The 16431-nt window shown below is 32.4% G+C and overlaps 1 protein-coding gene across 1 annotated transcript; it reads right to left on the reverse strand.

The window, feature by feature from the left end:
* Window positions 1–13725: 13725 nt before the first annotated feature.
* Window positions 13726–16192, reverse strand: LOC129321189 (eukaryotic translation initiation factor 5A-like). The gene is made up of 5 exons (XM_054966871.1): window positions 15968–16192; window positions 14938–15060; window positions 14762–14818; window positions 14573–14647; window positions 13726–14130 (listed from the first exon to the last, which is right to left on the reverse strand). Exons 1-5 carry the CDS (start codon window positions 16088–16090, stop codon window positions 14029–14031), a joined length of 480 nt encoding a protein of 159 aa, XP_054822846.1. The 5' UTR covers window positions 16091–16192; the 3' UTR covers window positions 13726–14028.
* Window positions 16193–16431: the final 239 nt, after the last annotated feature.

The following is a 16431-nucleotide window of genomic DNA, read 5'->3' on the forward strand; positions in this document are numbered from 1 at the left end:
ATCAACGATTAAAAAATTAAAAATTGGAGCACTTTTTACAGTGGTTGTGTTCCATTGCTATAGAAAGTTTGCTATTTTACACCGGTTATGGTAATAACCGATGTAAAAAGTGTATTTTATTTTTAAAATAAATGTTTGTATTTGTAAATTTACCCTACTCTGCATACAAAATTACCACAGCCAAATCAGACAATACAATTTATTTACAATTTTTAATATAAAATTAAATTAACAACTATCCAAAACTCAAAGTTATTTATAAACTTTCTAAAAACTATATATTGAGCTATCCAAAACATTGTGTCAACAAATGTTTTTAAAAGTTGTCTACAACTAACACTTCTTAAATTGTGTGAAACTTTCTACAAAACTCACAAATTCTCTCCAAAATAAGTTGCCCAATGTATGCGGATGTCTTCAATTTCAACTTCGGGGAATGGATCTAAATTGTCAAATATCTAAAATATAATTTGTAAAAGAGACTTATTATGTACTCTCAAATAACATAATAAAATAAAAATCTTAAAAATATATTTACCTCTTTTATAAATTCAGTCATGCCCAACGTGATAATGTTGAGCATATGTCTCATCACATATAGGCCACACAAATTCGTCTTCATTGATTTTCTATGGCTCTATATGAGAATAAATCATAAGAAATCAATAAAAAATCTTAGTAATTGAACATATTTATAAAGTATAGTATTACCTTTGGCTTGATCCATATAAGATCCTTGAGCTCATGTCCGTGCTTTTGCAAGACCACATTTTAATATGTTTTCATTGCTCTATGTTCAAGATCACCAAGTTAGTAACTAAAATATTTAGAGTAAATTATATTAAATATTTTTGCATAAATATACTTACGAGTCTATCGTCTTCTTCATTTCCTTCCCAAGTTTGCAATGGAGGGAACATAAGAAGATAATAGTGTTGCTTTTTATTGAAAGAACAAACAACTGCCAATGGTCCGTGCAAAATATGATGAGTTAAAGTAAATCTACATTGAAAAAACTATTATTTACAAATTGATCCTTACGAGTGCATATATAGAGCCATAAAAATATTTTTCTTGACTTCACATATTCTTTACTGGAGATACTAGGCCCTTAACTCTAGAGTATTCCCTTCTCTGTCATGTGATGTGGGCAAAGGAATCCGAACTTATCACCTTTGCCTGATGTGATGCACAAATGATAAAGGTACCTACAGTAATGCAATTGTGTTAGATTATTAGACTTGATAATTAAGTTAATTTCATTAAAGAAACACAAACTTACATGATAAATAGTTCAATGTGTGGTGTGGTAAGCTGACTATCTGACAAAAGTCCAAGCAAATCTTCCCATTCAATTACCACTATCATGTCCTTCTTACCCACAACCTCCGAATCCATTTCTAAATCTTTGAGTTTGAATTATGGATCATACACCATTAAGATCATTCGTTGGTGTGGAGTCAATGAAGGTTTTCAAAGTTTCAGGAGATTCGGCGAGAAAAGCTATTATACATAATAAAAAAGTAAAAAATAATTAGTAAGAAAATATTTTAGGAAAGCTGCAACATAATAAAATTGCATACCACAGGTTGAACCATATTCACAAGTCTCTTGGGCCACAGGATAAAATTGCCAACAGCTTTTGCTACAGTCTTCACCTCATTAGTAGGGAATGGAACTAATGCGCTTGGCACTTTTGGATCTTCAACCACCACTCTTACTTGATAATCTTGAATTTACTTATGGTAGATGGTTGACCCCAAGTTGTAAACACTACTAAGAGCAACCAAGCATCTATCAAGATCTTCTAGAAACATCTTGTATGGTTTACCAATGTTGTCACCAGAAGGAGCCTCTAACACACGCTCAAGAACATTACTCCCTTTTGTGCTATAAAATCCAAGAGATGTATGAACTGGTTTAGTAGGTGTCTCCTATCATGAGCTCATCATGCTCATCATCTCCTCCTTTATTTGCTCCTTCATTTGTAAAAGCTGGGCTGTGAATGAAGCTTCAAACTCTTCTTTAGTTTGCTATCTCACAGTGGATATCACTGTTTCAAGCTCTTCTCTAGTCACTACACCTCCTGAGTTGGGGCATAAAGGTGCTCTAAAGTAGTCTCTTATGCCCACACCATGTCCAACGCCCCTTACACGACTCGGATGCTCTAGTTTTCCTGTTAGAACCATCAAGATATGATTTCTGCCCTTTGGAATGAAACTTCCTTGGGCTTGTTGCTCCTTAAGAGCATCCTATAACATAAAAATAACAATCTTAATTAATATTATATATAATTATATAGAAATTTAAAGGGACAAGAAATAATAATATTACTTACAATCCTCTCAATAATCTCACGTGCCGTCTCGCTTATATAGCCTTTTTTGCCTGCTTTTTTATATTGGTGTCAATATCTCCAGTTCCCCTCTCAGGAGACGGGGGATGGTGGAGAAAGGAGTATGGAAGGATCGAACTTAGCTTTTTCTTCTCTCTTCTTCTGTTTCTCCACTATCAATATATTATCAGCCTTAGCATAACCCCCACGAGACAGCGTGTGGGGGCATTGATTCTATCAAGCAATTTCCTGCCCTTTGGCTCATTTTTCCTGTTAAAAAAATGAATTTTAAATTTTATAGTTGAAGTAAAACTAAACAAAACTTAAATCAATTAGAAATCAATAAACCAAAGCTTTTTTAGAAGTTCGAATCCTGACAAATTCTTGCCAAGTATCTTCATTAAGGAACTAGTATGTGTCAAGAGGATTAGGACAAGCTTGACCCTCTAGCACCTCAATTTGGATATATCTCATAGCAAGATCGGTCTTGAAATTTCTCCAGTGTGTTCCACAGTAGGAAATCAACTCGTGTTAGCAATCTTGATTAGAAGGAACATCGTACGTGAACTGTAATTAAAACACAAGATGATAATCAGTAATTTAACAATGATATATAACTACATGCATAAATGAATTACATACCTAAATACTTTCCCATATCTGGTCCTTCACACGTTCTGGCACATCAGACTAGTCCTCAAATATAATAGGAGGCTTGGTACGAGATAGGAGGCCAAGAAAACTAATAAACTTAGCCTTGTGTTCCCCTATCAAATTCCATCTCCGATCAAATTGGACTGGTAACCTATGCCCAGCACTCCTACTTAATGTCAAATCTCTCAATCGTGTGCTATGTCTACCTCTCCTCATAGACTGGCTCTCACTAGGGGTGCCCTAACTCGAGTCATCACCAAGTGGCTAGCTAATAGTGGGTTGGCTTTGAGTATCATCACCATGTTCACTCTGATACTCCATGTTCCTATTAATTCATATAAATTTAATTGAACTTAGAAAACATGCTTTAATTTAAAAACTACATTAATATAGGGATATTCTCCCATATCCCTTCATGGTGATCACTTCTTGTGGCATGTTTATCATCTACTTCATCTACTACATTCAAAATTAGTAACCCTAATAAGAAAGTAGGGGTTTCAGAAATATCGAAGCTTGATTCTTGATTATCATCACTATCAATCACTATTTTTCCTTTCAGTACTATTGACCAATTTTTATTTTTTAGATCTATCACATAGAAAACTTGTTTAGCTTGGTTTGCCATGATAAATGGCTCATTCCCATAACTTAGTTTTTTAAGATCAACCATTGTAAATCCTAACTTATCATCATGAACACTATTGATATCAACCCATTTGCATTTGAAAACAGGAACTCTAAAGTTTGTATAATCAACCTCCTAAATCTCTTTAATAACCCCAAAATAAGTCCTTGTTGCTAGTTTAGGTTTTTTATCTTTTGAGCTAGAGAAGTGAACGGCTTCAACCACTATCATAACCCATTATTTTGCACTATACTCTTTTCATCCAAGGACTTTGTGTAGAAAGAATACCTATTAATATCATACACACTCCAACATATAATATCAAAGTTAGGACCTCCTGCCAACCATTTAACTGTATCAAAAACGCTACTTGCATTCAAAAATTTCTGCTTGAACCAATCTACAAAAGTCTTATGATGCTCTTTCAACAACCTTTGTTCAGTCATTCTCATTCGATAATTTTTTGCCTTTAGAAGTTCTTTGTGAGAAGAAGTGTAATCTTTAACTTTATCAATATTATTGAAATATATAAATGTACTTCTTGTAATTCATCATGACTCATGCTCTTTACCAATACTCCACGTATGCCTTGACCTAATTGCCTCTTCTCACGACAATATTTAGGAAGTCCAATTGATTCTGTACTTGACAAGTGATTAGAACAAAATTCCATGGCCTTTTCGGCAACATATTTTTTAACTATCGATGCTTCGGGTCGATATGGATTCTTGACATACCTTTTTAGTATTTTCATATATCTTTCAACTGGATACATCCATCGTAAATAAACAGGGCCACACAATTTTACCTCCCTCACTAGATGCACTATTAGGTGAACCATAATGTCAAAAAATGTAGGAAGAAAGTGCATCTCAAGTTGGCACAAAATCATACAAGCTTCTTAGTCTAACTCTTCTAGTTTACAGGGATCAATAACTTTATTGCATAAAGCATTGAAAAAGAAACAGAGTTTAGTTATTACAAGTCTTAAATCTTCTTTTAATATGCCTCGAATAGCCAAAGGTAATAGTTGTTGTATCAAGACATGGCAATCATGAGACTTTAAACCTACCAGTTTCAACTTTTTCATAGACACAAGCTTCCTAATATTTGAACAATTCCCTGAAGGAACTTTAATTCCACATAAACACTCACAAAAACTTATTTTCTTAAACTTGCACAATGTATAAGAGGTTAGGGGACAATAAGTTCACTCATCTTCTAGTCTCGGGTGTAAATCCTCTCATATTCCCATTTCTTTCAAATCCAATCTTGTGTTCACACCGTCCTTAATCTTACCTAATATGTTCAGAAGCATTCCAATAATACTATCACACACATTTTTCTCTACGTGCATAACATCAATACAGTGCCTCACTTTAAGATTGTGTCAATATGGAAGGTCAAAAAAGATAGACCTTTTTTTCCATATGTTTTTTGCACCAATGTTCTTTTTAGTCTTACCGAAGACAATATTGATTTCTTTCACCTGTTCAAACACTTGATCCCCAATCAAAGCATCCAGAGCATGATTGTGCTCTTGGTGACCATGAAAAGCTTTCTTTAATTTATGATAAGGGTGATCTCGTCTGAGAAACCTCCGATGGCCAAGGTAGACTGTCTTCCTTTTATGTTGAAGTTGATGATAGTTTGTGCTTTCTTCACAAATTGGACAAGCTTTATAACCTTTCACACTATAGCCAGATAAATTCCCATATGTAGGAAAATTATTTATAGTACAAAAGATCATAGCATGTAACTTAAAATTTTCCTTCCGATTTACATCAAACACTTCCACACCTACCTCCCACAACATTTTCAAATCTTCAATTAGAGGTCTTAGGTAAATATTAATATCATTTTCAGGTTGTTTTGGTCCTGAAATCAATATGGATAGCATCATGTACTTTTATTTCATGCACAGCCGAGGTGATAGGTTGTAAATTACCAAAAGAACAGGTCATGAACTATGTATACTACTGAGACTACCATAAGGATTCATTCCATCAGTAGAAAGTCTGAGCCTTAGGTTTCTTAGCTCATTGCCAAATTCAGGAAACAATTAATCAATTTTCTTCCACTGAGGAGAATCGGCTAGGTGTCAAAGTTTTCTATTAAATATCCTTTCATTTGCATGACATATCAAGTTCTTCGTATCATTAGTATTTGCAAACAAGCGCTTGAACCTTGGTATAATTGGAAGATACCATAAGACCTTTGCAAGAGCCCCCTTCTCTTTGTATCATAGTGCCTCACATTTCAGACAATTCTCTTCCCATTCAAGCTTTTTTCTATACAACACACAATCATTAGGGTATGCATGTATTTTTTTATACTTCATACCCATTGGACATAAGATCTTCTTGGCATCATAATAACGATTTGGTAGTACATTTCCTTTCGGCAATATTATTTGAAGCAACTCTAGCAACCAAGTGAAACTTTGGCCATTCTACCTAACTCTTGCCTTTAAGGTAACCAGTTTTAACACCCTAGATAACAAACTAAAATTAGTCCACCCCAAGTATAGAGGCTTCTCCACGTCAATATGTAAGTTTTTATACACATGTGCTCGTTCAAAAGCTTCTTCCCCAACATTACGGATCATGTCCTCTGACCGATCTTCATTCATATCTATTTCATCATCCAGATTATCAATTTCCACATATTGAGATGTGTATACTATAATTTTTCAATTGTTCACCATGCCAAATCCATACCGTATAATTCTTGCAAATCCCATCACAAATCAAGTGCTCTCTTATTTTGTCAGCATCTAATCTCCTCTCATTCAAGCAATTAACACAAGGACAATATAACATTGCACTATTGTCAATAGCATTTTTCTTAGCAAATTCTAAAAATTCCTTCACCTCATTATCATACTCATCACTCGTTCGTCTAGCATTTATCCTACTACGATCCATATGTCAACTCCTAAAGAATATAACTAATGTTATTACCTTCAAACTATTTTAAAAATCTAAATTCCTAAATAAATGACCACATGCAAATAACCTGATGAGGCCTTCTTAAAAACTAAATTTAAGCAATTTAAGGGGAAAGAATGAATTTTAAAAAATTTTAACAAAGTCTCCCCTAAAAATTGAACCTCCCAGGACTTTTAAAAAAATTTTAATAGATAAAATTGATAATTTTAAATCAAATTAATGATCACATGCAACAACTTAAGGCTTTATGAAGCCACTAACAACACTCCCAATAATAATCAATATCATTATCATCATATATATACACATATCAGCCTAATAAATTAAAAAAATTAACAAAACAATACAATCAAATAAAAAATTATCTTTACAAAAATTAAGAGGCATACCTAATCAATCAAAAGTGGCGGAAACAACAAGAGGTGGAGCAAGCGGTAGGAGGAGGAAGAGGAAGAGGCGATAGAGGCAGGGGGATAGGAATGTAAAGGGAATGGTGGCAAAGAAGGGAGGGGTGGAGCTGCAAGGGGAAGTGGAGGGGATGGGGGAGGGGGCGGGGGAGGGGAGCGGCAGGGAGATGGGGGAAGGGGGCGCGAGAAGGTAAGGGAGATGCCGGCAAGGAGAAAGGAGAGTTCTGAAGGCACAAAGAAGAGGAAATGATGGTGGAGACACGCGCAGTGATAAAAAAATTGAACTACTTTCTACAGCGGGGTGACTATTCACCCGCTGTAGAAAAGAGACAGCGGGTGATTTCTACCCACTATAGAAAGGCTCTTCTACAGCGGGTGACCTGCACCCGCTGTAGAAATTTGATTTTCTACAACGAGTGGATACCATTCGCTGTAGAAAGTTGATTTTCTATAGCAGGTGAGCTTCACCTGCTGTAGAAAGGTTTTTTTACAGCGGTTCCCTTTTTACCCAGTGTAAAAACTATAATACGTGTTGTCAAAATTATAAAAATGCCGCCACCTTAACTTTCTACACCGTTTGCCTTCTAACTAATGTAAAAAGTACCCCTTAAATTTTATATTTTGTACTAGTAAATGAAAACAGTGCCATTAGCTAGTTCATTTAATAAGCTTTTTATAAACACTTAGATCACTTTAATCGGATATTAAACGGAGATTTTGAGTCTGCTGGAAGTTTGGCCCCCATTTGCAAATTTGACAATAAGTTGTTGTCACCAATTATGTGCAATGAGCTGTGATACATGGCACAAAGAGTGGTTGGTCATGGCGTATCCTCCCTTAACTACAGTGGACTACTCATTTTGTTGGGAAATGATATTTTTAACCCTATTTTCAAATGTTTTCAAATCTTGTTAGCATCACATGCTTTTGTATATTTTATAACTCTGATATAAGCTCGTTATTGTGTAAATCTGAGATATTTAAATGATCAAACTTGGGATCCCATATTTATTATTGTGTTTCAAGTTAGGTTTGATTATTTGGGTTTTCATTAAGTATGATTTACTTGGTTTTGACCCATTCTATTATGGTAGGATTTATTCTACCATAGTAGTATTTATCAAACTTATAAATTGATTGGTTTCAATAACTCAACCATAGCAGACTTTTGAATTAGTCTTTTTCTTTTTACTATTGTTAATCTTTTTATAACTGTAGCTAAACATTTTAATTATAGATTGAATTTTATAACTCAAGTGTGTACTGAAAAGATTAAATTTGTTGAAATAGGTCTTCATCTTGATAATATTTTCCTTTAGCAACAATGGTCAGAGAGAGTTGTCTTTCAAACTTTTTTATCTGTGTCAATATTACCAACCGAAGATAGACTTCAAGAATGAAGGCTAGAAAGAACAACAAAGAGCTTGCAATTCAATATGAAATTAGGCGAACCTTGATAATGTTGGTCCTAGCAATTGGAAACTATATCCCTACAATCTTTAAAATTCAACAAAAAATTATCAAATCTCCTGAGGCTTTTACGAGCATATTAAATGATATTGCATAAGAGAAAATCAGACAATGATCAAAGACTGCTCTTGAGAGATTTCTGATATGAGAGTAAGGAAATTTGTCCAGCCAAGCTTGATTACCAAAATCACTATCTAGCTTCTCTAAAGTAAAGATATATACGTGCCCTTTCTATTATTGCACCATGTGTATCTAGGTCCGAATTTCTTGATATCAATCAAATGAGAAAGAAAGATACAATCTTGACAGAGGGTTAAATTCTATGAAGTGGAACCACAATGCTTTTTGTTTTTATTTGAAACTTGGAGAATTTGATTAAAATCCCCTATCAGGAACCAAGGTTCTATCATTGTTTGAGAAGTTTCAATGATCCAATTTCACAGTTTTTGCCTTTCATTAGCCTTAGAATGACCGTATATGAAAGTAAGGTAGTAAGCAGAACCAAAATTTATATTGATATAGCAATGGCAAATAATAAATATTGTCTAAAAAAAAAAGAAATTATCTAGTTTATCCTTATTAAATACATCATTTTTTAAAAACATTTCCTTTCTCATATGTAATATCTTGCTCAATTCACAGAAAATTATGAAAGAATAAACTAAAAAAGTAATTAATGATCTATCTTTTTATGTAAAATGATTTATAAAAAATGTATCAATTTTTTTAAAATATGACTTGTATATAAGAAGAATGACAATTAAATCCCAAAATAAAAAATTAAAAGCAATTAAGTCCCAACAAATTATTTTAAAAAATTAATTATAAATATTGATTCAAACAGTTATAAATTTAAAAATTTTAATTACAAATATAATATTTAAATTTTAAATATAACAATTAATTTATAATTTAAATTTTTATTTATGACTATTCAAATTGATACTTACAATTTGTGTTATAAAAAAATTTATTGAAAACTTATTTATGATTAATTTATTATTTTAAGATTTTATTATTATTATTATTATTATTATTATTTGTATAACACTTGAACCCTCGAAGGGTTAGTTCAATATGTCAAACATGCCAACGGACGAACATACTGTTTATAAAATGTGAACATACTTTTATTTTTTGTTTGTTTAGCAATTGGGAGATATCAATCATAGACCTCAGCTTCTTGTAGACTAGTTATCAATGGCCCTAACGCCGAAGAGAAAGACAAGATATGTCATTTGCACACGCACCGCGCGACAAGATTTGCCATTCCGGTCGTGACATTGGGCCCCAAGATCCAAAAAGAAGGATCATTTACAAGACTTTTCATCATCGGCCTTGACAAGATTTATCATTTAAGGCAAGCGCAATGTTGATAAATATTCCCTCTAAGCTTGCTTATTTATAAGATATTTTTATTAATTTTACCAATACTAATATATTAAAAATATAAAAAATAAATTTTAATAAAATTATAAATATAATTTTTAAAAAGTAAATAAATTTTATAATATTATTTTTTTTATTTTTCTCTCTTATTTTTTAAAAATAATTTAAATATTTTATTTAAAATAAAATATTGTTGTCAATTTAATAACTTATAAAGTAAATTATTTTAACTCTTAAAAAAAGAATTAATAAAGTGGATCGTAAGGAGTACTTTTTTTAATACTATTTAGTTGTATTAAGACCACACTTTCAATGTGCTTGGGGTCATGTTAAAACCACAAACATGACTGCTTCTGGAAAAAAAAATGAAAGTCTCGTAGGAAACACAGGCGAAATATTCAACCACAAATGTACGAGTTTAATGGATCTATTTCAAAAATTAACTATAAATAAAACTCGTTTATAAAATAAAAGGGTAGAAATTAATTGAGCCAATTACTCACGTTTATTCTCTAACAATTTTTTGTTATTATATTCAATATTTTGAGTGCTTCATTGATTGTATATTCACTCAAAAAAATAGTTCTATTATAGTAATGATTTATTATTGAATTCATCCTATTCTTCTCTATATTTCTCATCTAAAATAAAATAACTTAAATTCAATGAGCTTAAAGGTATTTGTAATTACTTTTGTAAAGGGAAAGAGATTCAGACTTGGTAAAAAATCTGGGTTATACTGAGATAACCAAAAGCCCATTTAATCTTGATGAATAGTGAGATATCTCAAGATTGTCTTGAAGGTTGAATGTAAGTTCAAGTTGATAGAGTTGAATCAGGATAAATTATTTATGCTAAACTTCTCTTATCCTCACTCAAATTAATTGGTGAAAGTATTTTTTCCTTATGCTCATATCTGTCTAATTTATTTTAATTTTTAATTCATCTCCCCTTTAGCAAATTTTACATTTTTTTTAAAGTAAAGTGGTTTATAAAAATCTAATCATTTGTTTTTGGAAATATGACTTGTACATAACACAGCAGGAGTAGTTCAATGCACCAAACATATCAAACGGACAAACTTATTGTTTATAAACAATAAAGAAGATTCTTTTTTTTTTTTTTGGTTTTGTTTAGTAGTTGTGAGATGCCAATCATAGACCTCAGCTTCTTGTAGACTAGTTATCTATGGCCCTAAGTCCCTAACGCCGAAGAGAAAAATGACCATGTGATAAGATTTGCCATTTCCCTTGTGACATTGGGGCCCAAGATCCAAAAAGAAGGAACATTTACAAGACTTGTCATCATTGGCCTTGACAAGATTTATCATTGAAATAAGCGCATATTGATAAATATTCCCTCGATTGATTGTTATTTATAAGGGAGGCTGTCACTTTTTATTTTTTTTTATATATAAAAAGTCACTTATTTTAATGAATATTTATTACATATTTATTAAATTATTTTTTATAATTTATATTAATAAAAAATAATTAATATATATTTATGTTAATTATTTTTCTTACATATATAAAAAATGGAGGGAGTGCTTTATTTGATACTATTTTATTGTATTAAAGACCACACTTCTAATGTGCTTAGGGTCATGTTAGAACCAAGGGTGTCTACGAAACGGGATGAAAATGCTCATCAATCTATCAAATCCTTTAAATATTAATTGTTTAGTTGACACCTAGGCAGAAGTTAATAATTTTTTTGTTAACATAAATAAAAAATATTCCCAAATAAAATTCTTTGGAGGCTAATAGATTGTTGTATGAATATTATATGAGAAAATATCATTTTGATCGAACATCGAATTAAATCAATTGTTTTTTTTGTAGCAGTGGCAAAAATCATTTGAAAATTTTGAACCTATCATGAATGAAATTATTTAAGATTATGACAATGTTCTTAAAGTAGGGCAGCATAGGAGATATACTCAATTTTGATCTTTTATTATGTACAACTTATCTCACTATGTTGAATATGAAGTTTTCCAGATAAGAAAAATGAGTGAAGAGAGAGGAAGGGAGTGAAATACATGGTGATCAAAAGAAAACATGTGGCATGAATTTGAATGAATGAGTTACTATTGCACTTACTAAAGTAACATTATGAGTACTCATATGATGAATGATCAACATTCATAAAAATTCATTTGAGAATATTTTTTGTTTACGTTAGCAAAAAAATAATCAACTTCTATTTATGTGTCAGCTAAATAATCAACATTTAATGAATTTAATAGATTAATCACTTTTGCACCACTTTTGATAACGTTATGAGTATTTTTCCTCCTAGCTGACAACTTTGTAGATATTTTTGTCCCTTTATTAGTTTACATCAGCAAAAACTAACACATGACATGCACAGTCTACATTTAAGGGTCAAAATTAAAGACGATAGGTCAACATTAACGATGTGGTTATTTTTTCACCCACTCATATAATATTATGGGTATTTTTTTTCTTTCTCTCATTTTAGAATACTGAGTGCCCCTCACTGACTACTTTATAAGTATTTTTACCCTTATCATAAAAAATAACATATATAATATTCAAGACGGGACGTCCCAAAAACAATCTCGTGTCTCATCCCATTCTATCCTGAACCTCTTTCTCATCTTGTCTAACAAAGTCCCATTTTAATTGTTTTCTCGCCGAAATGAGGCTCGTCTTGATATAATTAGGACAAAACCAAACCAATCACGGGGGATATAAGTTAAACATTTATAGTTAGAACCACAAACATGACTACCAGGGAGAGAAAGAAAACTATTAATTTATCATAGCATTCCAAAATTACAAGATAAATTTTGGTAGGCTAGATAACCCTACACGTTACATATTAAAATTCTGTCAACCAGCACTATTCTCGAACCAAGACAAATATTGTTCATTTATAAGTTAAAAAAAAAATTATGTGAATTGATGAATTAGCTGGTTAATCAATTAACTAATTAGTCTACATAGGTGAACTCAAATCATATGGCATGGCTCGATTGGGTCAACCCATTTTTATATAGATTGAAATTTTGATGAAAAATTACAACCCAACCCTAACATGTAGACTAATTAGTTGATTGATTAACCAACTCACTCATCAATCCACATAACTTTTTTTTATTTATAAATTTAAAAAAAATTACTGGCTAAATCTAACCCATATAACTAGCATAGGAACATAATCCAATCTAAACCCCATATTACATCATTCATATCTTCTAATCTAATATAAATTAATTATAAAAAATACTCTCTCCGATCCCATTTATAAGTCCAATTTTAAAAGATTTATTTAGTCCCATTTATAAGTTATGGTGCGTCTTTTTAGGTAACATTTGAAAAGTATTTCCAAAATTACCCTTCATGAGAGAAAAAAATAATAGAACATTACTTTTTAAATTTATTATATAAGAACATGTTTAAAATTTTACTTACTTTTATTCCTTGTACTTTTATTGTATTGATATTGATGAGATTGGTAGAAATGACTTGTAAATAGGACCGAAGGGAGTATAACATAATTATCCAAATTTAAAGACAAAAATCAAAACACGTTCATGAAATGCAACACGTTTATCATATCACCATCCATCATGATCCTCCTCAAAAATATGATCTTCCACAAATTAAAGACACGACACAATCATCAATAAAAAAATGGGGGAAAAAAACGGTTAAACAGACTAATCCTAACCCAAATAGGTTGGCCCTCCCGATAAAAAATGAACCCGCTATATGGGTTGAATTTTCCCCCCTTTCAACCCAACCCAACCCAACCCAACCAAAAATTTGGGTTAGTCAAGGCTTCGTTTTCCAAACTCTCCACAATGCACGAAACCAAAATTAGTTATTAAAAAAAGAATTCAACTGCAAACTAAAAGCATTATAAAATATGAAGTAGAAAATGCTATTAGCAAACAAAGGTCTGAAGACCACAGCATATGTTAAGTGTATAAATAGCAGCACTGACCAATATAACTTCGTCATACCACAGAACGAATCATGGTTAACACAAGACACATATGTTACCCCCAAATCATGTCATCATCTAGTAGTATTGACCACACCTTTAAGAATGGGAGGTGGATTTAGAACACAAACCCCTTATAATAAGAAAACCAAAAATACTATAGTATCTCGACCAACTTCCACTTTTCAGCATTTAATTGAAATGGCAATTAGCCAATTACTTGGGGCCAATGTCCTTCAGGGCACAAATCTGCTCCTCTCCCATGGCAGACATAACAGACACAACCAGATCTTTACCCTCGGCAAAACCATCCTTGATCTGCAGGACATATCCAAAATTCAGTCCAAGATGATTCAAATCAATTTAAGTTGGCAAAAATGATTAATGACCTATTTCGTTTCACTTGAGGTAATATATCCTAGATTGAACCTAACTAACAGAGTCCTAATTTAAGAAGGGAAAACGAGTGTAAACTAATAGATTGGTTCTTGAAATGTTGTTGAGCCCAGTTAGCTTCATGGTGATGGACAATAGTTCTTGAGTGTAAGCCCCATAATTCTGGACGATGGACATGCACTGAATTTATCATTTCTATCGACTAAAGCCGCTGAGGCCTAACAATTTAGAAATTTGTTATTTGATCCAAAAAAAAAAAAAAAAGTCAATTCACCACTACAACAATGTTACGCTGCTACTACTAATCAATTTGTGAAGCAAAATACAACTGAATATGCAAAAGGTGTGAACTAAACATTCTAACCTGCTTAAGCAGATTTTCATCGGTTGGAAGCCTAAGATCATCCTTGGTATCACCAGAATCAGTCAGAAGACTCACCTAATACATTTCAAGAACAGATATACTTAATTCATTGTTAAAATAAACAGATTATAATTCCACCATGAATTTGTTGAAGAGAGGGGAGCAAGGAAGAGGCAACTGCAATCGTACAAATCCGTCCTCAGAGATGTCAATCAGCTGGTAGTCAGTGCGGTTGACATGTGGGACCTGGAACACAAGAATAATTTTTTTTTTTTTTAACGAGAAGAATAAATATTTTAAATAGCTATGACCATTTATTACATGTGAAAGGGTTGGTATTAATGTAAAGCAAAAGAATCTCATACATCACAGTTATGGGAAGATGGAACAATATCTTCAAGCTTTTTCCCAGTGAAGATGTCAATACCAACGAAGTGACACTTAGCATGTCCATGCTTGCCAGTTTTGGAAGTTGAAACTTCCACAACCTGTTGTATAATGAAAAGCAAAACTTATACTTAGGCTGCAAAATCAACAGACCTTACCTCACTAAATTTAAGCACAGTGGGCATCATAGAGATTTGAACACAAACAGCACAACTGAATAACAGCCACTGAACAAAAATTCCTCAATCAGCCACTAAACAAAATTCCTCCATTGTGCCAAGCGTTTACTAGCAAGCAAACGAAAAATAGGAATACACCTTATACGCATAAGCAATGCAACAACAATTCCTGGATGAGGTCAACTCCAATAGTCAAATCACATGTTTTCTCACTAAGTAATCTGTGAAAACAAGTTAATGAAAGAGGTAAATCTAAACAGTACTCGACCAAGCAATACGGGCAAAAACCTAGAACGGAAACTCCAACGCAAAATCGGTACCTTAATTTACTCTTACCAACTCCCCACCGCCTGGTCAAAGTAGTGAAAGACATCCCATGGTTCGCCCTCTCTTTTGTTTTCCCAATAAAGGCAAGCCAAAGGAAAAATTGGGAGGTATTATAGGCTAACAGGACAATTTTAGCACAAAACAAGCCGAGAAAGAACAACACCTCAGAAGAAATTTTGCAAAATGGTAACCAAAAGATTCTTCTGGGTAATTAACTAGATTTAATAATAATAACACTAATTTGAGTGTAATTAAGAGGAAAAAGAAAAATCCAGACACAAATAGGTTTAAGATAGAAAAAAATAAAATTAACTCAGATCCGAAAACTCTCCAGAACGAACATGCATAGATTGTTCGCAAAAGCAAAACCACAAAAAAAAAAAATTATATGCAAATCAAATCGAACAAATTGGCGATCAAGAAGAAGAAACAGATCGAAGAAGCAGGAAGGAAAGACGAGAAATCAGGAAAAGAAAGGAGAATCGAAGCAAAGGGAAGGAACCTTGCAAGGCCTATTTTTGATAACAATGTAACCGTTCTTGCGTATGGTCCCGGCTTGCTGAGGATAGGTCTTGGAAGCTCCGGCATCGGCTTTAGACTCGAAGTGATGCTCCTCGTCCGACATGGCTCCGAACAAACCAGAGACAGAGAAGTAGAAGAGTGAGAGTAGAGAGAGAGAGAGAGAGAGAGTAAGAGAAGCAGCGGCGAAATTGGAGAAACAGGAATTTTATTATATAGAAAGTAGAGAGTGATGAGGATCGAGGACGAAGACGGTTTTATGAGGCATTTTTATTTACTTATTTATTTTAATATTTTTATTTATAAAAAAAAAGATAATTAAGTCTCAAAAAAAATTAAAAACTATTAGATTTCAACATTTTTTTAAAAAATTAATTATAAATATTGATTTAAATAATTATAAATTTAAAAAATTTCATTGTAAATATGATATTTAAATTTTAAATA

Source organism: Prosopis cineraria, unplaced genomic scaffold (genome assembly GCF_029017545.1).
Source record: "Prosopis cineraria cultivar Desert tree isolate PC_DT_omini unplaced genomic scaffold, ASM2901754v1 PC10, whole genome shotgun sequence".
Classification (NCBI taxonomy): Eukaryota; Viridiplantae; Streptophyta; class Magnoliopsida; order Fabales; family Fabaceae; genus Prosopis; species Prosopis cineraria.